A 24062-nucleotide genomic window follows, 5' to 3' on the forward strand; every position below is an offset into this window, starting at 1 on the left:
TACTCGAGGTGATGTCACACCATTGAGCAATACAGAGGTATTATAACATTCTTAGTCTTGTTAGCCATCCCTTTTCTAATAATTCCTAGCATTCTGTTTGCCTTCTTGGCCTCCGCCACACATTGGGCGGAAGGCTTCAGCGTACTGAATATCATGTTTGTTTGTTGGGGGGATTTTTTTTTGGGGGGGGGAGGTCATCCCAGAAACAGATCTCCAGCTTAGTCTATATGCTAGGTCTTCTGCTCCTTGAGTCAGCTAAGGCCAGAGGACATGTTCACAGCTCCCATGGAAGAGAGATTCACAGGTATTCTTTCATATGAAACCTAGGGGTGCCAGCTGGCTCCAAATTTGCCCAACAGAGTTGATCCATTCCATTGCATGCACGGATTTGCTTTCCCAACTATATTCCCTAAGAGGAGCAAGACTACAAATCCATACATACAATGGGGTAAACCTAGGGCAGTGGCCTCTAACACACGGCCCCTGAAGTTCTCCTTTGCAGCCATCAAACAATTGACTGAAATGCCATTCAAATCCTATAAATGCATTAATTTCAATCTTGCCCACGTGATATAGTAACTACAAACAATTTCTCATGTATGGAATTTTCTACTGTTGACAATCCAAAATAAAGTGAGTTTTTAAAATATATCCTTGAAATGTTGAAGGATCACTATCAGTATTAATTTTTAATGTTTCATGCCCAGTCTGAACAAGCAGGTCAAGGTGGTTTATAAACTTAGGGGTCCTTTTACTAAGGTGCGCTAGCCGATTTAGCGCACGCTAACTGATTTAGCGTGTGCTAAACGCTAACGTGTCATAGACCATAATGGACACGTTAGCGTTTAGCGTGCGCTAACCATTAGCCTGCGGTAAACCGATTAGCATGCACTAAAATCAGTTAACACATGCTAAATCGGCTGGCACACCTTAGTAAAAAGACCCCTTAGTAGTGTGTGTAAGCATGAAATTTTTGGGTGATCCTGAGAGCTTTCTCATATTCACAATGCCCTTGAGATTGGCAGCCCAAATATTTTTGTTTTGTGTCCTATGTCATTACAGCATTGTTCATTTTGTTTTAAGTCTTTTTTGTTGTTGCTTGTTTCAGAATTGGCAAACACCCCTTCCCCCCCTAAAAAAAAGTCATGCTTTTTTCTGCTTGTTTTCATTTGCTAATGACATTCAATAACATGGAATATTTCATTGAGATTTTCTAAGTGATTGCAAATGACAGTCCATCCCTAGTAAACCCATATTGGACAAATCTGGGTGAAACTTACTCCTTCTTTACTAACACATAGCGTGGGTTTTAGCGCTGGCAGTGGTGGTAACTGCTCTGACGCTCATGAGCATTGGAGCAGTTACTACTGCTGCCGGCGCTATAACCCGCATTAGTATAGGAGGGGGGCTAGTGTCCAGATTCAGGGATCATGATTGCAGGATTCCAGAGGAAGCTCTGGTGCCTAGCAAGACTGGGTAAATTGGAAGGGGATATAAAATAGGGAAAAATCCCATTTATGTGGCCAATGAAACACATTGTCTAGATACTTGCCACTCAAGGAGGCACATGAAAGGACTATAACTCACTGTCAACAATCATAAGAACATAAGAATATCCATACTGGGTCAGACCAATGGTCCATTTTACCTAGTATCCCATTATCTGGCAATGAGTTCCCGAGCTTAACTATTCCTTGAGAGAAAAAATATTTCCTCCTGTAATTTCATTGAGTGTCCTCTATCTTCTGGAGATTTACATTTTTCACTTTTTTTCTCTAAGAGTTTCAGTGTTTCTTACAAGAACAGGAGAATATCATTGGAAAAACAAATCATTTCTAGAAAAATATGAGTTTATTTTAGTGAAAAAAATACAAGCAATAAAATAGATGAAAACCTGCCAGTAAGACCCATAAAAAGCACTGGAGTTAAGAAACCAGGTGGGTTGATTTTCAAAGAGGTCTAGATAGAAATGCTGCAATCCTTCAAGCATAGTTTTTAAACCCTCCCCCTCACTGTTTTAATATTTTTGAGACCTCTAAGGCTCTACCAGTTTGGTTTGTAGAGACCTCTAGTGGTTCTATTAATTATTCATATGCAACCTTTTTATACCATCTAGTACTTTCCAATAGGAGAAGACCTCATTCTGGTGGGGAAAACTGAATGGTATAAATATCAAGTCCAAATGCAATACCTGTATTTGGCTGACTAAGCCATTATACCAGCACATGCCTAGTGACAGGATTGCTTAGGCTTCTACATTTCACAGTGCATGCTCCTAAGTTGACTACTAAGCCAACTTAGGTACACTGGAGCCAGGACTAGAGCAGGCCTCTGGAGGAAGAAAAATAAAAGGTTTTCTACAGATCCAGGACAACAAAGGCCAGGGGAAAGAAGAGCCAGCCACCACAAGTAGGGTAGAGGGAAAAGAGCAAGGTGAATTAAAATGTCTAATTACTTTTATGCACTGTTGCTTCCTATAGATTTTTGATAAATTTGTTCACAACACAGCCTGGGCTATGAATTTATGAAAATAGAAGAAAGTGGCAGAGTGAGTGATCCCAGAGGCCAATGGACTCACAGCCATAGCTCATCCTATCTCAGAGCCCTGAATGCCATATAGACAGTGGTACCATATGTTCCCTAGGTCTCCCTGCAAAAGTTATCCAGAGACTTAGATTTTCCCTAAAAAAAGACCAGAACCTATTTGAATTTAGATTTAGCTTGGTTTAGAAGCCCATCTGCTGTATAGTCCCGCTGTCCTTTGTTTTACTTGAGTACAGAAGAGCTCATTTTCTGGCCTATTTCCAAAGTTGTTTAGAAGCCAATCTGAAGGCCCATTCAATAACAGTAATAAGTGAAACAGTATGTAGTAGTTTTGTTTCTGGACTTTTGCTGAATCATAGAAGTAAATCTAAATAAAGCATGATGTCTGTTATATAACACAATTGTTTTTAGAGCTTACCTGTTGCCTCAACCATTCCTTCTAAGATGACAACAATTTCAAATTCCTCCTGTTCCATCTGAGAACGAGACATCTCCCAGAAGGGACTCTTCTCATTGATTTCATGTGAGATAATGAGTGGGGATACCAAGAAAAGCCGGTCATCTCCTGTATCAAAGCCTACATTGATGTCTATCTGGTTCAGTGGTATAAACTCCCCTTCTTTGGTTTGCTTTGATTTGATAAGCTTAGCCCTTATGGAAGCTTCAACAATATGAGAATTGCGCAAGTCCCCCACACGAAACATGAGACAGAGCTTCTCGTCCCTCATGGAAATGACTGCTTTGTTGGAGAACATGAGGGTCTCTGCCCTTTTTTTTGGTTGGCTGATTTTGACAAACATACATCCCACCATTAGAGCATTAACAATGGATCCCAGAATTGCTTGAACCAAAAGCAAAATGATACCTTCTGGACATTTCTCTGTAATGACTCTGTAGCCATACCCAATGGTGGTCTCTGTTTCAATAGAAAATAGAAATGCAGAGACAAATCCATTGAGATTGTTAACACAAGGTATCCAGTCCTTATCACCAATGTGCTCCAAATCACCCCGGATATAAGCTATAAGCCACCAAATAAACCCAAAGAACAGCCAGGTGACAGTATAGACCATAGTAAAGATGAGAAGACTGAAGCGCCATTCAAGATCTACCAGAGTAGTGAAGAGATCACTAAAGTAACGATAGGTTTCTTGTACATTTCCATGGTGTACATTGCATTTGCCATCTTTCTCCATATAACGTTGGCGTGGTTTCTTGGTTTCTGCCAGGAGACGAGTCCGATCAGTAGTGATAGGGGGATCATCCCGGGCTTGTTTGGGTATCTTCTTGGGTTCCCTTGGAGTGACTCCAATTTCCATGTCCTGGTTCATGTATACCCTTGAATCTCGAGCCATGCTGGGTTAAGTAAAAAATAAAGCCTTCATTAGTTAAAATATCTGAGGTTAGAAAGAAAACCATCCAAATAAGAGGAATAGCCTAATGGTTATTGCAGTGGACTGTAAACCTGTAAACCTTAATTAAGCAAAACATACAAGCGATAGGAAATTATCCACAGACAAATATAAACTCTCATAAATAATACTAATTTCGTAAATAAACTTAAGTCATTAAAGTCTAAACCCTCAGGGGAACAATTATTTCACAAGGAAAGAGCCTCAGATCCTTGTCTGATGCCAGAACAAATCTTGCATACATACTTGAAAGGGAAACAACCTCATCGGCTGAAAAACCTCCCTCCCTCCAACTATTCATAAATTACTTAAATTATATCTGCATTACTCGTGTTCTCAATGCATACTTGTCATAAAACAGTAGACTCTTACCACCACCCCCTGTTTTTACAAAACCTTAGTACAGTTTTTAGCAATATGACCTCTGATGCTCATAATATTCCTATGAGTGTAACAGCTGTTACTGCCGCGGCCGGTGGTAAAAACTACTCTACAGTTTTGTAAAAAAAAAGGGGAGGGGGTAATTATTTAAGCACTTATAATATTAATTATTTATCATGAAAAAAGTTCTTCCTTGCTGAAATTCAATATGCTGTGTTTTCATGGTCCGCCAAACCAGTATTTCGCTTAATACTGTGTCAGAGATTAGGACCAAATATTTGATTCCGGCACACTCCTCCATGCTCAAAACAGCAGCAACTGAGTTTAATTTCTGGGCAAGTCACTTAACTCTCCATTGCCCCTAACTTAGATTGTGAGCCTACTAGGGACAAAAGTACTTGCATATAATATATGTAAATCTCTTTGATTGTAACAACAGAAAGGCATTACGGTACTCCCCCGAAATTCACGGGGGTTCTGTTCTAGGAACCCCCGCAAATTTTGAAAAACCGCAAATGGGATTTTTTGCCTGTCAAAAGGCAGAGGAGGCAGGAGAGGACAGCTGGAGCGCCGGGGGGTGAAGAAAATCACTCAGTCTGCTCCGACCGCCTCTTCCTGTAGTAAAGTCGAGCTACACCAATCAGGAGCTGCTTTGGCACGCAGTTCCTGATTGGTGTAGCCCAACTTTACTACAGGAAGAGGCCATCAGAGCAGACCGTGAATGAGTGAGTCTGTGATCTGCGAACCGCGAATTTGCGGGGGAACACTGTATATCAAATCCTTTATCCTTTTAGGGAGTCTATTCCAACTTTCAGAATTGTACAGGCAGGTATTGAACAGGCAGTGCCGACAACCCTCCTCCTCTTTGGCCCCCCTGCTCCACCCCTGCCATGTGTGCACACCCCTTGCCTTCCCTTGTACTTTTTTTACTTCTCCAGCACAAGCAACATTGCTGCCTAGGAAGTGGTGTCAAAGGGCGAGTCGACACGGGTAAGCTGCTCGCATCAGAGAAGTTAAAAAGATATGGGGAATGAGAAGGGCAGGCGCACGCGCATGCGGCAAGGGGCTGAGGAAGAGGACAGGGGAGAGGTGCCACCGCCCCGGGCACCTCTCACTCTCGCTATACCACTGAGCACAAGCAACCGTTGTGCAAGCTTCCTTCAAACACATTGCCCACCATGGGAAAGGTGCTTTACAGGCAACAGAAATACAGTTTTCTCAGACACACATACCAAGTTTATCAAGTTTATTCAAATTATTTGATGAAACGCTTTTCAAATTACAAAGCGTTTTACAGAAATAAAAATGAGATTTTAAAGAAATCACTGATACATAATATTTATAACTAGACCAACAGGGGTAATTAAACTTGAGAAACAATAGGAATGGAGGGCAGAAATACAATTTTTCAAGAAAAGTACATAAAAGGGAAGTACATTGGGAGGGTAAGAGAAAGTAGAAAGTGGTTGTGAGAGATCGAAAGAGAAAAATACAGGTGAACTGGTTTCATGAATGAGAAAAATCATAAGATGTTGTCTCATGATATACTTAGTAAATTCAGTTGAAGGCTTCTTTGAAAAGAAGACACTTTAAACTACTCTTGAATTTCTGCAAATCTTGTTCAAGTCTCATGAACAAAGGGAGAGAATTCCAAATCGTTGGTGCTGTTACGGAAAAAATAGAGGCACGGCGTGTTCCGATAATTTTCAAGGAGGGAACGTTAAGGGTAGACTGAGAGGATGATCTAAGAACTCTCGATGAACTATATGGGATCAGGAGCCTATCAATAAAAGCCGGTGTATTGGTCTTAATTGTTTTAAAGACTAAAAGAGCTATTTTATATGTTATCCTATGTATTATTGGTAACCAGTGAGCTTCTTGTAATAAAGGTGAAACATGGTCAAATTTATTTGAACCTGAAATTATCTTTATTGCTGTGTTTTGAATCAATTGAAGTCGCTGTATGTCTTAAAAATGCCCCTTTTAATAAAGAATTACAATAGTCTAATTTTGATATAACTAAAGAGTGAACTAGTGTAATAAGGGAAAATTTGTCAAGGAGGGGGACGAGTGATCGAATCATCCTCAACCTATAGAAACAATTTCTGACCAGCGCACTGATGTGTGTACGAAATGTGAGTTTGTTATCTATTATAACTCCCAAAATTCTTGTATTATTGGTTTGAATTAGTGGCGTATTGTCAATTAAGATAGGGTTAATAAGTGGGGATCCTTGTCTCATTGTAGAAAATTTATAGTACAGCGGTATAATTCACACTATGCTATGTTCTGATCCAGCGGCGTGGCGAGAGTGAGAGGTGACCAGGGCAATGGTGCCCCTCCCCCACCCTCTTCTCTGCCCCACCCCCATCCACTATTTCCCCGCCCCCTCCTGCCACACACGTATGCCTCTTCACTTTCCCACAGCTCTTTAACATTCCCAGCATGAGCAGCAACCCCAAACCCGTGCTAGCATTGGTTTTTCCTCTTATATCACTTCCTAGGTGTGGGTCCAGGAAGTGACATCAGAGGAAGAGCCAACGCTGGTGCGAGCAGCTGCTTGTGGGTTGCTGCTTGCGCTGGGAAACCTTAAAGAGGTATTGGGGAAGTGAAGGGGTGCACATACATGATAGTGGGGGGCAGGGAAGAAGTGGGGGACAGAGGGGAGGACCAGTGCTGGCCACCTTATTATGCCACTGTTCTGATCCCACCATGAGAAATAAACCATACAGGTCACCCTCTTATTCTGTATTTTTGCTGTCTAGATCAGGGGTCTCAAAGTCCCTCCTTGAGGGCCACAATCCAGATGAGTTTTCAGGATTTCCCCAATGAATATGCTTGAGATCTATGTGCATGCACTGCTTTCAATGCATATTCATTGGGGAAATCCTGAAAACCCGACTGGATTACGGCCCTCAAGGAGGGACTTTGAGATCCCTGGTCTAGATGGAATGAACTGAAGAAGCAAAGGTCATAGCTCACAGGTAAGATCACTGGACTATCAGCAGTTATTGCTTTGGCCACATTTAAATAAATGAATACCAGCATTTACTGTCCTCCACTCTTTCTGTTTTGTGTACTACTAAACATCTAATCCATTTTCTATAATAAACAAGATCAGGTTCCATGGAAATGCCAGATAAATTCATCTAATGGGTCTTTTTAAAATCTCCATGCTTCAGTGTGTAACATCCAAGACCAATCAGTAATCACGATAACTTTGCACAAGACACCATTCTAAACTGGCAGTTTTCTGGTTGTTTGGTTTCTCAGTGACTTTTCTTGCGAAGGGAATTCTTTGGGGATTTTATGTTAATATATTGCACAGAGGTTATTTGGCAGAGCTGAAGGAACTGGCTCTGCCAGCAGGCATTTTTAATTGAGACTTGCAAAAAGATTAAAGAGAAATATTATGGACTGATTTTCAGCAACTGCAGCCACTGGACTTAGGGCTCTTTTTACTAAATGGTGGTAGAGGTTTCTACTGCAGGCCAGCAAGATAAATGTTCTCACACTCCTAGGGAATCTATGAGCGTCAGAGCATTCACCTCGCCGACCCGCGGTAGAAACCACCACTGTTTAGCAAAACCCAGCGTTAATTGTATATTCAGTATTATTGGCTATTTAAATACTACTGTTGAATATACTTATAAGCAGCAATTACATTGCTACCTCTATGCATAAATTAAGCCTGTTTTCTTTTTTTTCTGACTTTTTGCACTGGCCTAACTTATGAATAGAAGTCACACCCAGAAGGGTCGATATTCACAGTGATGTAACTGGCTGGAAATGGCTCTTGGCTGGTTAAATCACTTGTATGGGGTTATCCACTTATACTACACGCATTTAAGAACATAAGAAGTTGCCTCCGATGAGGCAGACCAGAGGTCCATCTCGCCCAGCAGTCTGCTCCCACGGCGGCCCATCAGGCCCATTTCCTGAGCAGTGGTCCCTGACTATCCCTATGTTTAAGTACAATAGGATGCCAATTATCTAGACTAACCTCGGCAGACAGCAGTCTGGCTAATGGAAAATCCGGATGAGTGGGCATTTTCTTTTGGTGTGTGGATATGAGGGTTAGGTAGTTCGTGAGTGTGGCTGGGGGATGATAGGTTGGCGGTATGCAGTTTGAATAAATGTGAAGGGGAGTAGAATGGTAAAAGGGGTTGACTGGTGAAGGCTGTTGTGAGGAGTTTTGGCAGGCTTGAAGCATTTAGGTGGTGTGAAAGGGTGCAGGGAGATAATAAGGTGTGGCTGGGATGGTTGAAAGCCAGTTATACTGTTACAGGGAAAAAGTAGCTTGGCTTTGGGGTTGCAAAACTTGGAACCTATGCCAGGGTGTAAGGTCAATGAGACTGCTCCGGTCTGGGAAGCTGCTTTTTTTTTTGGTTTCTTGGGTTTGCGGCAGTTTTCCTGTGAAGGAGCTTTGTTCCGGCATTTTTGTAGATTCTTCTTGTGTGACGTACATGCTTACCAGCACTGTCACGTCTGAGCAGGAGGTACTGCCTGGCCCCTAGTTCCTTAGGTATGGCCAAACTATTTGTGATTATGATACAAAAAATAAGCATGAAAGAACAGAGCAATCTGGATAATTGGGCATCCAGATAATCGGAGTCTGGAAGTGTCCTACTGAACAGAATATCACATATAACACCATAAGAAATAGCAAGCCATAACTCTTATGTTTCACTGTATCAAAATGTGTACGCTGCATGAAATGGAACTGCTTCGCCCATAGAAAGGCCCTGGACCATTAATTTCTCTGGGACCCCTTGTTTGATGTGGCCCATTTGTGAACCCAACATGTCATTTCAGCAGATATTCTCTATACTAAATTTGGTGCTGTTCTATTAACTTTTCAGAAAAGTATTTTGCTCTTCAGACAGCCAAGCCAGCTGCTCTCAACCTATTAGGTATAATTTCTTTATAGCTTCCTTTGGGATGGCTTAAAAAGAAAGAAAACCGTAGCATGTTCTTATAACTCAGCTACCACAAGTTATTTTTGACAGGAACAGAGAAAGACTGCCTTGTACCTGCGGCATTATAGCTGAGAATTTAAAGGAAGCTCAGATGTTACTAGGTTCCAGAATTTTGTATTCCTAGTTCAGAGACTTGGTAGAAGAGTTGAAAATGCTTATAACATAGGTAACATGCTCAAAGTTTCCAAATTTTGGGAAGAACTTTGTAGTAGAGTTGAATGTTTCTTTAAATTTAATCAATAACAGACTTAGGGTTTTTTTTCTCCTTATTGCCTGGTTTAGGAACCTGCCTGCCCTCTTCTCTGACATTACTTCCTAGGCATGGGTCTAGGAAATGGCATCAGAGGAAGAGCTGACACTGGCGTGAGAACCAGGTCGGGGATACTTCATGCGCCGCAAATGTTAAAGAGGTAAGAGGGAACGGGTGCATGTGCGTGGTAGTTGGGGGGGGGGGGCATGGAAGGAGCAGGGGGTGGAGAGGAGGACGGATGCCAATGCCACCACAAGATGGCACTCCCCTGCCCCCTTATTATGTCACTGACCTAGATATTCAGTGTCCATCCTGAACATGGTCCAACATTGAATATCTGGGAATAATGCTTACTGCCACTGACATCAAGTCCTGGTCCCACGATCATGAAGGGAGCCAAAGCCAGCACGAGCAGCAGGTGGAAGACGCTGCTTGTGCTGGCCAACATTCAAAGATGTATGTGGGGGGGGGGATGGGGTTTAGAGAGGAGGAGAGGCGCCAGCTCCAGCTACCCCTCTGAAGATGAAGCCTGGGGCCGTCTGCTCCTGCCCCCCTTTTCTAAACCACAGACTGTAGCTGAAAAGAGTGTTATTTCATTTTGCCAAGGGCCAATTTGCAGACTCAAAATGCTAGATTTTGACATTGTTTCAGATCATTGATTTTTGGGATCTAGCTAGACACTTGGGACCTCAGTTAGCCATTGTTGGAAACAGGCTACTGGGCTCAATGGATATGTGGTCTGTCCCAGTATGACAATTCTTATATTAAAAGCAGTGGTCCCAGCACAATCCCATTATTTATTCCTTCCAAAAAGCTGTGAAACCAATAGCAGGTTGGTGCATGCAATGGAAAGGAGGAAAAACCTTTCTCTAACTAAAGAGGGCAGATCACGTCATCGGCATAAAAACCTCTTTCCACACCAAAGTACAGCTCTTAACCATATACTGTTAACCACTCTGTTAGTAGCATTCAACTAGTTCAAAACCACAGTGTATGATGAACAGCCAGAAACACAGTTAGTGCGATGCAACCCTATGGTTATGGTTAAGAGGAAGTTTTTATGTCGATGATATAAACTGCCCTCTCTAGTTATGGGGTTCTGAGGCTTTTCCTCTTTTCCATCATGTGCACAAACCTACTACTGCTTTTTGTCACTATCGGTTTCACAGCTTTTTGGGGGGGAATTGTTAGATTTCAACTGTGTAGGAGTTATTCTGAGGCCTCCTTTTACGAAACTGCAATAGCAGTTTTTCTAGCGCGGAGAACTGCGCTGAATGGCCCATGCTGCTTCCATTGCTCATTGAGTTCCTATAAGCGTCAGGAGCAGCACAGGCCATTCAGCGTGGCTCCCTGCGCTAGAAACTGCTATCGCAGTTTTGTAAAAGAGGGGGGTAAGTGATTTTTGAACCCCACTATTTACCATTTAACCTTACTCTCTGTTTTCTATCTTTCAACCAGTTTTTAATTCATAAGAACATAAGCACCACAACAAATGCACCAAATCCCATTAAATTTCTTTGGGCTTCTTTGCATTCACCTGCAAAAGGGGCCCTTAAAGTTCAAATAGCCTTATTTATTTATTTTTTTTTCTTTTTCTTTTATTTTTGCAATTTCAAAACAATATTACAAGATACATTCCTGTTAAAGAAAGTGTGATATGATTAAATATCTCCTAGGAAATCACAATATATAAAGAAAAATAAAGTCCTCAACATGAGGGGATAGAGCAAAAAAGAAGTCCTATTAATAAAAGAAAAGGAAAAAAAAATAATGGTAGATTACCAATTACAGTAAAACCTTGGATTGCAAGTAACTTGGTTTGCAAGTGTTTTGCAAGACAAGCAAAACATTTGATTAAATTTTAATTTGATATACAAGCAATGTCTTGCAATACGAGTACATACAGTATACACGCATCACATCATCACAACTGAGCCGATGGTTCTTCTCTAGACACTGTGGGAGTCTAGTGACTGTTTTAAATGAGCAAAGTCTTGCAATAGGAGTACATACAGTATACACACATCACATCATCACTGCTGAGCCGATGGTTCTTCTTTCTCTGACACTGCGGGAGTGACTGTTCTAAATGAGCGAGGTCTTGCAATACAAGTATGTATAGAATTTTATATTAAAGTTTTTGGGTTGTCTGAGGTTCCATTATTTTCTATGGGGAAATTTGCTTTGATATACGAGTGCTTTGGATTACAAGCATGCTCCTGGAACGAATTATGCTCGCAAACCAAAGTTTGACTGTACTTAACTACTGAACAGCAGATCCTGAACATACCATGAGAAGAAACCCGGAGAGTAGATATGGCTACAGGGACCTTACCTGCAAGAAATAGAGACAATTGAGGACTATCAGAGAAAACATATTTCTATCCCTAGGTTTAATAATACATTTACAGGGATATCTAAGCAAGAATGCCGCAATCTGGAGGACACTAGGATGCATTATCAGAAATTGTTTCTTTCTCTGGGTAATGCGTGTAACATCAGGAAACATAAAAGCCACAAAAAGAGACTTCCAAATTGAGGAAAAAAGTCTCAATAATTGGTCCAGGGAAACGGTCACATTTAAGGTAGTTGGAGTTAGCCCCGTTTGTGAGGGATCAGGAATAGTTTCTAGAGTCAACAGACACTCCCATAACTGCAACTTTAGATTTTAAAAGCAAATAAAATGCTTTCGCCACGTGAGGTTAATTTAATTTTGATATTTTCAAAATTTCAAGCATATATTTCCTAAACATTTCCTTTGCTGATATATTAGGTACTTTTGGAAAATTAGTCATAAGTTCTTACTATGAACATAAGAACATAAGAACATAAGAACTGCCATCTCCGGATCAGACCTTTGGTCCATCAAGTCCGGCGATCCGCACACGCGGAGGCCCTGCCAGGTGTACACCTGGCATAATTTATAGTCCACCATATCTTTATATGCCTCTCTTAAGGAGATATGCATCTAGTTTGCTCTTGAAGCCTAGGACGGTAGATTCCGCAATAATCTCCCCTGGGAGGGCATTCCAGGTGTCAACCACTCTCTGAGTGAAGCAGAACTTCCTGACATTAGTCCTGAACCTGTCCCCCCTTAGCTTCTCCAAGTTCTCAACTCTGGCACAACTTGCAATTCTACATTTCAATGGGACAGATACATCACTGTAGACTTTTCTGCATTTAAAATTAGATGATTCTTAGCAAGCTATACACTTAGGGCTCCTTTTATCAAGGCGCGCTATGGGGGTTAGCGCGTCGGACATTTCTTCAGGGTCACCATCAGAAATTTCTGGGCCCCTTACTGAGCAATCCTATTGGGCCCCCCACGCACCCCTTCCCCCTCCCCGACCGCCCCCCCCTTCTTCCATGGGCCGAATACACACATACTTTTCTCTGTCGCCGCACTCTTTGACCAAAAGATTTGTAAGCCTGCAACCACGTCAAGGTAGACTCTTTCAGCAGGGCCCTAACCTAACCTAAACTAAACTAATCTATACCTATCTATTCTAAACTAACATATGTCTAATACTGAACTAATAACAAACTAACAAACATCTGCATAATAAATAACTAATAAATAATAGTGCTAGTAGCTATAATTCACTTTTGAATGAAAAATCTCAGTTAAGGATTTCTTTTGACCTTTGTAGGCCAGAAGTAGATCACAATTGCACAATATTTTTTGTAACAAGTATTAAATGTGTTTTTATAAATACTGTAAGCTTAATAAATATATCAGAAAAAACTACACATCTGAGCGCATATCTAAACATACACATCTGAGCGCATATCTGAACATACACATCTGTATGATCCCATCTTCCTCAGCTTGCCTATAGCTGCATCATGCATGTTAAAAATGTATGATATGTTGATATGTGCACCTTCCTTCCTTCCCATCCATCCTCCTCAGCCTGTCCTTACACATCCACAGCTGCATGTTAATGATGATGTATATGTTATGATGATAAATAAGTGCATATGAGCACATCATTAACATGCAGCTATGGATGAATATATAATGATGTTATGAGTGTGCACCTCTTCCTTCCCATCCTCCTCAGCATGTCACATACAGCATGTTACATTACACAGACTTTGTGTAATGTAACATGCTGTATGTGACATGCTAAGGAGGATGGGAAGGAAGAGGTGCACACTCATAACATCATTATATATTCATGAATCAATCTGATAATCATCACCACCAGGCTGTGTGTGTTATAGGATAGAGGAAGAAAGGTGCATGGGATGGAGGAAGAAAGGTGCATGTTTAAATTGCGTGGGGACAGAAATCCCACCTGTCCCTGCCAAAGTCTCACCCGTCCTCGTGAGGACTCCCCTCCGTCCCCACCCGTCCCCGCGAGGAATCCCCTCCGTCCCTGCCCGTCCCTATAAACTACAGAAATAGTTATTTCATTTAATTATGCTACTGAATTAAAGGCTCTGGTAGAAACCCATTTAAAAATAAGCAAAGAGACTTTATTAATTTGGAAATATTAATTGGGAAGAATACATACTTTGTAAACGGGTTTCTACCACAGCCTCTAATGTTTATAAATTTTTATCAACACAACTAATATACTACATTACCCTGAAGCAAAAAAAAAAAAAAGAAGTTTTTTCCTACCTTTGTTGCCTGGTTTCTGCTTTCCTCATGTTCTCATTTAATTCCTTACATCCACTGTCTCTCTTCTTTCTGCGTCTTCCATTTGCTCTGTTACTGTGCCTCTCCCTTTCTCCCCCCTCCCAAATTGGTCTGGCACCCATCTTCTTCCCTCTGCTCCCCCCATAGTCTGGCATCTCTATCTTCTTCCCTGCCAGCGTCTTCTCCCCACTCTCTCTTCCCCATTTCCTTTCAGTGTCCTTCTCCCCCCCATCTTCCCCATGTCCTTCTCAGCATCCTTCTCCCCCCTCTGTCTTCCACATTTGCTTTCAGTGTCCTTCTTCCCCCTGTCTTCCCCATGTCCTTTCAGCGTCCTTCTCCCCCTCTGTCTTCCCCATGTCCTTTCAGCATCCTTCTCCCCCCTTTGTCTTCCCCATGTGCTTTCAGCGTCCTTCTCCACCCCTTTGTCTTCCCCATGTCCTTACAGCGTCCTTCTCCACCCCTTTGTCTTCCCCAGTGCTTTCAGCGGCCTTCTCCCCCCTCAGTTTTACCCATTTCCCTTAAGCGTCTTTTCTTCTCCACTCCACCTTTCCTCCCTTTCTCCCTCCCTGCCCCTTACCTTTGTGGCCCTTCCCCACCCGACCGACAACAGAACAGGCCCGGTCGGACAAACCTCCCGGCCCTGTAGCCGCGAATCTAAATTACCTTCTTACAACAGCTGGAGTATTGAAGCTGCTGTAAGAAGGTAATTTAGATTCGCTGCTACAGGACAGGGAGGTTTGTCGGCCGGGCCTGTTGTCGGTCGGTCGGGGGAAGCCCACAAGGCTAAGGGGACCTGACCGGCTGTGCACACTCCCCCCCATGGCTGCACCGGGGCGGACCTCCCCCCCCCGGTAAACGACTGCCTTTTCCCTACCTGCAGCAGCCGACCGGAAGTCTTCCCGATGTCAGCACTGACGTCGGAGGAAGGGAGGGCTTTGCTTAAGCCCTCCCTCCGACGTCAGCGCTGACATCGGGAAGACTTCCGTTCGGCTGTGTGCTGCGGCAGGGCAGGTAAGGAGAAGGAGAGGAGACTATGCTTGCGACCCTGGGGAAGCCCGGGCCCTCTGTCAGCTCCGGGCCCCTGAATGCAGGACTGGTAGTACTGCCCTGATGGCGGCCCTGCATTTCATCACACGCTAACCCCCGCGGCAGGCTAATATCTTAACGCCTCGTCAATGGAGGCGTTAGGTACTAGCGCGGCAAGCGGTTTAACGTGTGGTATTTCGCACATTAAACCGCTATCGCGCCTTTGCTGTTTCAATTTTTCATTGAGTTCAGAGATCACAAGTTCATGATCATTGCCAACAAACCCAAGTAACTGAATATTGTCAGCAAAATTATGAAACTTGATATCCCAAGTTTCAAGCATTTTGGCAAATGTTACCAAATAAATATTAAAAAGAGTTCAAGACAATAATGACTTCTGGGGCAAATCTAACTGAACTGACCCCTTAGTTGACTGCTTGCTTTTCCAAAATACAGAGCAAGATTGATTTGTAAAATAAGAGCAAAACCATTTTAGTACCATAGAATTTAAATCCATCTTCTCAAGTCGCTGCAGCAATTTTAAATGAGAAACAGTGTTGAAAGCTTGTGTTAAGTCAAGCTGCATCAAAAATCATTTAAGTCTGACTCAGCCGTACACAGAATTTCATCAGCCAGATCTAATAACAGTGATTCCAAGTTGTGAAAACACCCTCCAGGGATTCAAGACAAAGTTAGACAAGTTTGTGCTGAACCAAAACGTACGCAGGTAGGGCTAGTTTCAGTTAGGACGCTGGTCTTAGACCAGAGGGTCGCCGCATAAGCGGACTGCTCGGCACGATGGAATACTGGTCTGACCCAGCAGAAGCAATTCTTATGTTCTTAAGATAATCAGAAAGCTGCCCCAGAACTATCTTCTCCACTGTCTTTGCTAATAATGACATATTAGAAATTGGTCTAGAGCAGGGGTGGGTAACGAGGGTCGCAATCCAATCGGGTTTTTAGGATTTCCCCAATGAAAATGCATGAGGTCAGTTTGCATACAATGGGAGGCACCAGATCCTCCCACAAATTAAAACTATCCTTCCCCTCGCTAAAAGGCATTTCCCACACAGGAAAGCTAGGGACCTCCCTTCGCTTCAAAATCACTGAGCTCTGGAACAACCTTCGGAACTTGAGCTCTCTCCAAGTTTTCCGCAAACATCTGAAAACCTGGCTTTTCTCAAAAAAATGTAAGTCTCCCTCCAACTTAGGAATCAAGGAAACTCTTATATCTTGGCATCCCAAGTCCTCTAAATTTTCTTCACACTTCTACCTCTAACCCTCTGTTGTAGTTCCTTCCTATTTCTCCTACTGTAAACCGCGTCGAGCTCTACGAACGTGGAGATGATGCAGTATACAAACCTAAGGATTAGATTAGATTAGATCTCATGCATATTTATTGGGGAAATCCTAAAATCCTGACTGGATTGTGGCCCTCATTGCCCACCCCTGGTCTAGAGCAGTCCTCACAATTAGATTTATTTTTCTTAAAAACAGGTGTAACCACAGCCTCCTTCAGACAATCTGGGACAATCCCCTGAACCTAAAGATTGATTAACTATCACTAGGTTTTAGTAAACGGTGCTAGAGATTTTTAGCGTGGGCCAGGGAGGTAAATGCTCTGATACTCATAGAAATTCTATGAGCGTTGGGGCATTTACCTTGCTGACTCTTGCTAATAACCTAAAGCATCATTTAGTAAAAGGAGCCCTATATGACTTACAAAGGGGGCTAAAATCTTTCTAGAACTTTATTAAGAAGTGTAGATGAAGAAGAATTGATCAAACATTATTTTCTCAACCTCAGTAGCAGAAACCTTCTTGAACTGATCCCGCTGACAATCAATGACATAAATATAAGACTAAAAGATTTGAATTGGTTGCTACACAAAAATAAGACTTTATTCTCAAATTATTCAGAACTAAAACCTGCTGCCGTTAAGACATTGTCTATGCCTATGGATCTCTTAGAATAAAAATTTGATAAATCATAGACAATTTTAAATAAATTGTGAGGATTATTTCCAATTTCTTATAACTTCTTCTTAACATAAACCTTTTTTACTTTTCAAAATCTCTGCGTAATAAAATTTATTTTGCATCTTACACCTGGATCATAAGTTCTCTGTTGGATTTTTTTCTCCAGCTATGTTCCAAATGATGCAGCTGCTTCCTCAGATGGTATAAATCCAGATGAAACCATTTATTTCATGATTTGTCAGATACAGAAATACACTTCTGGTTCAGGGTTTTATCAGTTATCTCTGATTAGATTAGATAGATTAGATTAGAACTGAACATAAACAAGATGAAGATCATGAACACGAAAAATGAAGATTTTGAGCTTGAAGGCGATAGAATAGAAGTTGTAAAGGATTTCAATCTCCTAGGCTCTTTTGCAAACAAAGAAGCAACTAGCAGGGAAAAAATATTCTGCAGAATAGCACTTAGTCACTCTTCAATGAAGGCTGTCAACAAAGGCAAGGAAATAACACCAAACGAAAATCAGACTTGTCCATGCACTCATTTTCTCAGTGGTCAATTATGGCTGCAAAAGCTGGACACTATAGAAAGAAGATTGACTCATTTGTGCTTTGGTGCTGGAGAATGATTTTATGCATGTCATGGACTGCCAGAAGAACTAACAAATCGATTCTGGAAAAGATCAAACCGGCTATGCCACTCATAAGAACATAACATAAGAAATGCCTGCACTGGATCAGACCTTGGGTCCATCTAGTCTGGCGATCTGCACACGCGGAGGCCCAGCCAGGCCTACCCTGGCGAATACCTTAGTTACTCGTATCCCTCAATGTGTCTTTCAAGAAGATGTGCATCCAACTTGCCCTTAAATCCTTGATTGGTGGTTTCCTCCACAACCTCTTCAGGGAGAGCATACCAGGCATTCACTACTCGCTGTGTGAAGCAGAACTTTCTGACATTTGTCCTGGCCCTGTCCCCCCACAGCTTCAGTCCATGACCTCTTGTCCGAGTCACCTTTGACAATGTGAATAAAGTTGTTTCCTGCTCTATTTTGTCAAATCCTTTCAGTATTTTAAAAGTCTCTATCAGATCTCCTCGCAGTCTCCTCTTCTCGAGGGTGAATAATCCTAGTTTTCTGAGGTGATCTTTGTAGCTCAAGTTCGCCATACCTTTTACAAGCTTCGTCGCTCGCCTCTGCACCCTCTCCAGTAATATTATATCCTTCTTTAGTTAGGGAAACCAATGTTGGACACAGTATTCCAGCTTCATCTGACGCTTTTCCTATTTTCTCTACCTATCTGGTACAATCTTCTCAAAACTTTATTATGAACCAGCTCCTTAATTGTATAATGTAACCAGCTCCTTAATTGTAACTTTTTCCTGGAAATGTCCAGTTCTCTTAATTGTAACTTTTGTTCCTGGAAATGTCCAGTCATCTTCTGATGTAATCCGCTTGCAACTGCAAGAACTGCGAAATAGAAGTCAATAATGTAATGTAATGTAATGTAATGTGTGGTCTTACCATCGCTCTGTAAAGCGACATTATGACATCCTCAGATCTACTCATGATACCCTTCTTTATCATGCACAACATCCTGTTTGCTTTCTTTGCCGCCACTGCGCATTGAGCCGACGGCTTTAGGGTCCTGTCTATCATTACCCCCAGGTCCTTTTCTTGTTCGCTTTTGCCCAAAGTTACATCAAACAAGGTATACTGGTGCTCCTTGATTTTCCTGCCCAGGTGCATCACTTTGCATTTTTCTACATTAAACTTCATTTGCCACTTCTCTGCCCATTTCTCTGGTTGTCTCAAATCTCTCTGGAATTCTTCGCTGTCCGTCTGTGACCTGATTGCCCGACACAGCTTTGTGTCATCAGCAAACTTGATGATTTCACTGGTCTTTTCTTCTTCCAGGTCATTTATGAAAATATTGAATAAGATAGGCCCAAGAACCGAACCCTGAGGCACTCCGCTAGTTACTTTTTCCCAGTCCGAGAACTTCTCATTTACGCTCACCCTCTGTCTTCTGTCTTCCAGCCATTTTCCTATCCATCTTAGTATGTCCCCTTCTATTCCATGACTTTGTAGTTTTCTGAGAAGTCTCTCATGTGGAACTTTTTCGAACGCCTTCTGGAAGTCCAAGTATATTATATCTACTGGTTCTCCGCTATCAACATGTTTGTTCACAGTCTCAAAAAACTGAAGTAAATTCGTCAAACATGACTTCCCCTTCCTGAAGCCATGTTGACTAGCTCTCATTAGGTCATGGGTATCCAGATGTTGGACTATGCTATCCTTAATCAATGCTTCAACCATCTTCCCAGGGACCGACGTGAGACTCACAGGTCTATAGTTTCCCGGTTCTCCTCTTGATCCTTTTTTGAAGATTGGGATGACGTTCGCTATCTTCCAGTCTTCTGGTATCTTTCCGGTTCTAATTGACATGTTAGTGAGGGATTGCAGTAGTTCTCCGATTTCTACCTTTAGCTCCTTTAATATTCTCGGGTGAATTCTATCCAGGCCAGGGGATTTGTCGCTTTTTAGTTTGTTGATCTGATAGTAAATCTGGTCCAGATCCACATTTACTGTGCTGAGGCTCTCCTCTATTACTCCCTTGAATACTTTCATTGTTTCGGGTACAGATGTGGTGTCCTCTTTGGTAAAGACCGACGCAAAGAAGGAATTTAATCTTTCTGCAATCTGTTTGTCTTCTTTGATGTATCCTTTTCTTCCTTGATCGTCGAGAGGGCCCACTGCCTCCTTGGCAGGTTTCTTCCCTTTTACGTATCTAAAGAAAGGTTTGAAGTTTTTGGCCTCCCGTGCTATCCTTTCCTCATAGTTCCTTTTGGCATCTCTCACTACCTTGTGACACTTCTTCTGGTCTTCCTTGTGGCTGTTCTTCTTTTCCCTTATTGCATTCTTCACCTCTTTGGTTAGCCAAGCTGGTTCTCCTTTGCCTTTATTTTTCCTTCTCTTGGCTATCTGCGGAATATATAAATTCTGCGCTTCGGTGATAGTATATTTTAGTAGGGACCATGCCTGCTCTACTGTTTCGATTTCGGCTATCCTTTTCTTGAGCTGTTTTCTTACCATGGTTCTCATGTTATCGTATCTTCCTTTTTTAAAGTTAAAAGCTGTGGATTCTGTCTTGATTCGCTTTCCTTTCACAATGTCCAGTTTAAAGTTGATCATGCTGTGATCGCTCGTCCCTAGCGGGACCGTGAATATTACATCTTTTGTCTGTCGAGTTATGCCGTTCAAGACCAAGTCCTATGTGGCGTTCCCTCTTGTCGGTTCCCCTACCATTTGCTCAAGGAAGCAGTCTCCTATCATTTCCAAGAATTTTGTTTCTTTGCCATAGCTTGTGGTTCCTAGGTTCCAGTCAAAGCCCAAATGATAAAGTTATGACTGTCTTATTTCAGTCACACTGTCAGAAGAGAGAGATCACTGGAGAAGAACATCATGTTTGAGAAGATCAAAGGAACTAGGCAAAGAGGGCAACCTGCAATCAGATGGCTGGACATATTGAAAACAACCATGGGGATAATGCTGGAGGACCTTACCGGATTAGCACAAATCTGATTTCTTTTTAGATCTGTAATTCATCAAGTTGCTAGGACTCAAACCAGAGTTGATGGCACCTAATATCAACTGACTTCTTAACAAGCAATTATTAGTATAAGTTGAATTTAATTTAAATGCACGTGTGTAAATTTATATGTGGTCCAAAACTAACTACAATCAAGAGAAAAAAAATATCTAAAGAAACAAAAATATAACTCAATTCTCAAAAATATATACTCACAAAACAAGAGAATTCAAGTAAATTAAAAAAAACATGCAATAAAAAAAATCTAGCAAAATAAATTAAATGTATGCTCAGTGAAATCAACATCAAATATGCCATAGATGGACTGAAAAGATGTTAAATTTATACATAATGGCACACGTCCTCCCTACCTCCAAAATATAAATAAGCAGAGTAAAAAGATAAGAAAAATACTTAACTGTTTCTCCAATGTCCTCTCCTGATCAGGAAAGCAATGATTAGTGTGCTATGGCGCCCTGTCTTATCTGGCAAACAAGACCTTGTGTTCCCCTGTCCCCAAAAACTCTTCAGTAAAAAATCAAATCATAGTCAAAATAAAATTCAAAACTGCATCAAAAAATAGTCCATACACACTCCACATCTATAGCGATGAAATCCAAACAGATATGAAACTCCCCTCTACTTCCTCGACACAGATCATATTTCAACTGTTCTTTTTCAAGAGGAAGAATCCAACGTGAGTGAGGAAGAACATGCCACCAACTTCCAAACTCAGTGGGACCACACCCGCCAGGCAAACTTATATGTGGTGCCAAAAAGGGCAAGGAAACATCATGGGTAGATTGGGAGTGTTCCTCAAAGTTATGCACGCAATTATAAAGTAAGGGGCATCTGCACCTAACTTTAGGTGTGAGGTTTTGCACCATGTTTCCGTTGGTACAAATGGTCACATGGCTCTTGTATATAAGTGCTGTCCTATAAATGGTACTTAACTTCTGGCACCATTTATAGAATAATGCTTAGGCATTTTTTTTGGTGTTGATATTTTAGGTGCAATACATAGAATTCAGTCCTTAACCACATAAGTAACAACGCATAAAGATAGCACTGACTTTTATGTGGCCCAATTTGCCCTCTAAACCTAAGCAGTTAAATGTTAAATATTATCACATAACTGTATAAGTGCTAACTACCTATGGACCACCCACAAAATAGTTGGCTTTGAGCTTAGCGATCTGTGGTGATGTTCAGCTGCATTAACCAGTTAAATAACATTGAATATCGATGGATAGCTTTAAACAAGCAATTTAATTGGCCAGGAGTCATTTCTGGCTGGTTAAATCACTTTGAATATCGACCTCCATATTTTTAACAATTTCCTAAAAGGCAAATATTCCTCGATATTTCTTAATTTCAGTTGATTGTTAATTCCATATAGTCAGAGCAGCTGCAAAAAACAAATACAAAGTTGATCAAAAGGTCAGTGACTAAATATTATACTTTTTGATTAGAAAACGGGCTTACGATATATTGGGAGAGGGTTTGGAACACCATTTCCTCTATATGAAAGATCCAAGCACCGTTAATGTTCAAAATTATTGTTTTAGGACAACAGGGTTTCATACAACCCTTCTCAGAGGCCAATGCTGAATATCCTACTGTTTCTAGCTATCAAAAATATTTTGCATTGCTGGAAGAATCTATCCAAAGTAGAATTCATGGTATGGTGGAACACAGTATGCATTACCATCAAATTTGAAAGTGTAATTATAGAAAAACATCATTCCACCAGGACATTTCTTAAAATCTGGAGCCCGGTCCAATCATATTGCACTTTAGACCTTTGACAAATAATATTTTAGAATATACTGTATAAAGATTATACTGATCAAACTCCTACTTTATAAAAGTCTCTGACTAACTACTTATCAAATAGTAGATGGACTATGCTTGAGAGTATTTTTCCTAGTGAATGTTAATATGAAGAGGGGGACAAGTTACAATCAATGTAACAAGAGTGAAAAGGTGCATGTATTGAAAAGAAAAAGAAAAAATCACTCTATGGACCTGTTCAAAGAGTAAAGTTGATGATATATCTCAGTTCACAAAAACTTGCTCAGAATCAAGGAGGGGAAAACTGGGGCAAGCCCCAGAAAAACCACCTCACAGCCCAATCATCGCATGGAGAGTAAACAGAAACGTTATATCATTCCATATATGCTTTTTGTGTTATAAAAAATGTTGACGTTCAGCACTATATTAACTAGGTTTTTTAGTCAAAGAACTGAGCAAACTTAACTTGCAGCTTGTGGGTTCCTGACGTGCACGTTTCGATCCTGCCTCAGGGAACACACAGGAATAGATGAAAAAATTCATGCGATAGGTACAGAGATTCTGAAAAAACAAAATTAAATGAATCAATGCTTTATTCAAAAATAAGTTTAAAAAGTTTAGCACATAAAAATTGAAGCAATTTAAACTTAGCTTTCGGCTAAACAGAACCCGCAAGCTGCAAGTTAAGTTTGCTCAGTTCTTTGACTAAAAAACCTAGTTAATATAGTGCTGAACGTCAACATTTTTTATAACACAAAAAGCATATATGGAATGATATAACGTTTCTGTTTACTCTCCATGCGATGATTGGGCTGTGAGGTGGTTTTTCTGGGGCTTGCCCCAGTTTTCCCCTCCTTGATTCTGAGCAAGTTTTTGTGAACTGAGTTATATCATCAACTTTACTCTTTGAACAGGTCCATAGAGTGATTAGTGAATATTAATGTCATAAATTCATCATTCAACAACCATTTTGGCATATCCTTTGATGTTGGAGAAGGGTTACTCAAGTGCCTGTGGCTATTTTTGACTTTAGAACTAGTCTTGTCAATATAGCCTTAATGCAAGCTATCATTGGTCCCTTTAAATTCTCCTTCCTTATTAATTTATGTTATATATATATTATTTTGCTTATAAATACCATATTTCCAATATATTAATGTTAGCAGACAGTGTTAAAACAATATATATATGCACTTTCAATTTAACATTTGCACTTAGCTTTGTTTTCTTGACTGCAATTATAGGTGGCTGATGGTATAATCTTCTAGTTGGATTAGACAAAAGCCTTAAAGTGCTCAAGTGTTGACTTGAAAGTGCTTGAGTGTTCTTTAAAGTGCTCAAGTGCTCAACGGAGCGTCTCCTTTTCAATATGTATAGAGCTTCTTCAGGAGAATTGTAACTGCTGACTTAAACGATCCCAAAGCAGTATGGGATTTGTAGTCCTAGAATCTGGCAT

At 41.1% G+C, this 24062-nt stretch overlaps 1 protein-coding gene across 2 annotated transcripts in view; it reads right to left on the reverse strand.

Annotated features, from left to right (window-relative positions):
• Nucleotides 1-24062, reverse strand: part of KCNJ5 (potassium inwardly rectifying channel subfamily J member 5) — a 112613-nt gene that overhangs the window by 19909 nt on the left and 68642 nt on the right. The window contains exons 2-3 of one of the 2 annotated variants that reach the window (XM_033919210.1): nucleotides 11857-11901; nucleotides 2963-3900 (exon numbers count right to left, since the gene is read on the reverse strand). In XM_033919210.1, coding sequence (XP_033775101.1) covers nucleotides 2963-3899 — 937 coding nt within the window. In that variant the 5' untranslated portion in view covers nucleotide 3900; nucleotides 11857-11901. The remainder of the gene's footprint in view (nucleotides 1-2962; nucleotides 3901-11856; nucleotides 11902-24062) is intronic. The other variant, XM_033919209.1, reaches the window with a different exon arrangement.

The sequence above is a fragment of the Geotrypetes seraphini genome, chromosome 13 (genome assembly GCF_902459505.1).
Source record: "Geotrypetes seraphini chromosome 13, aGeoSer1.1, whole genome shotgun sequence".
NCBI classification, from domain to species: Eukaryota; Metazoa; Chordata; class Amphibia; order Gymnophiona; family Dermophiidae; genus Geotrypetes; species Geotrypetes seraphini.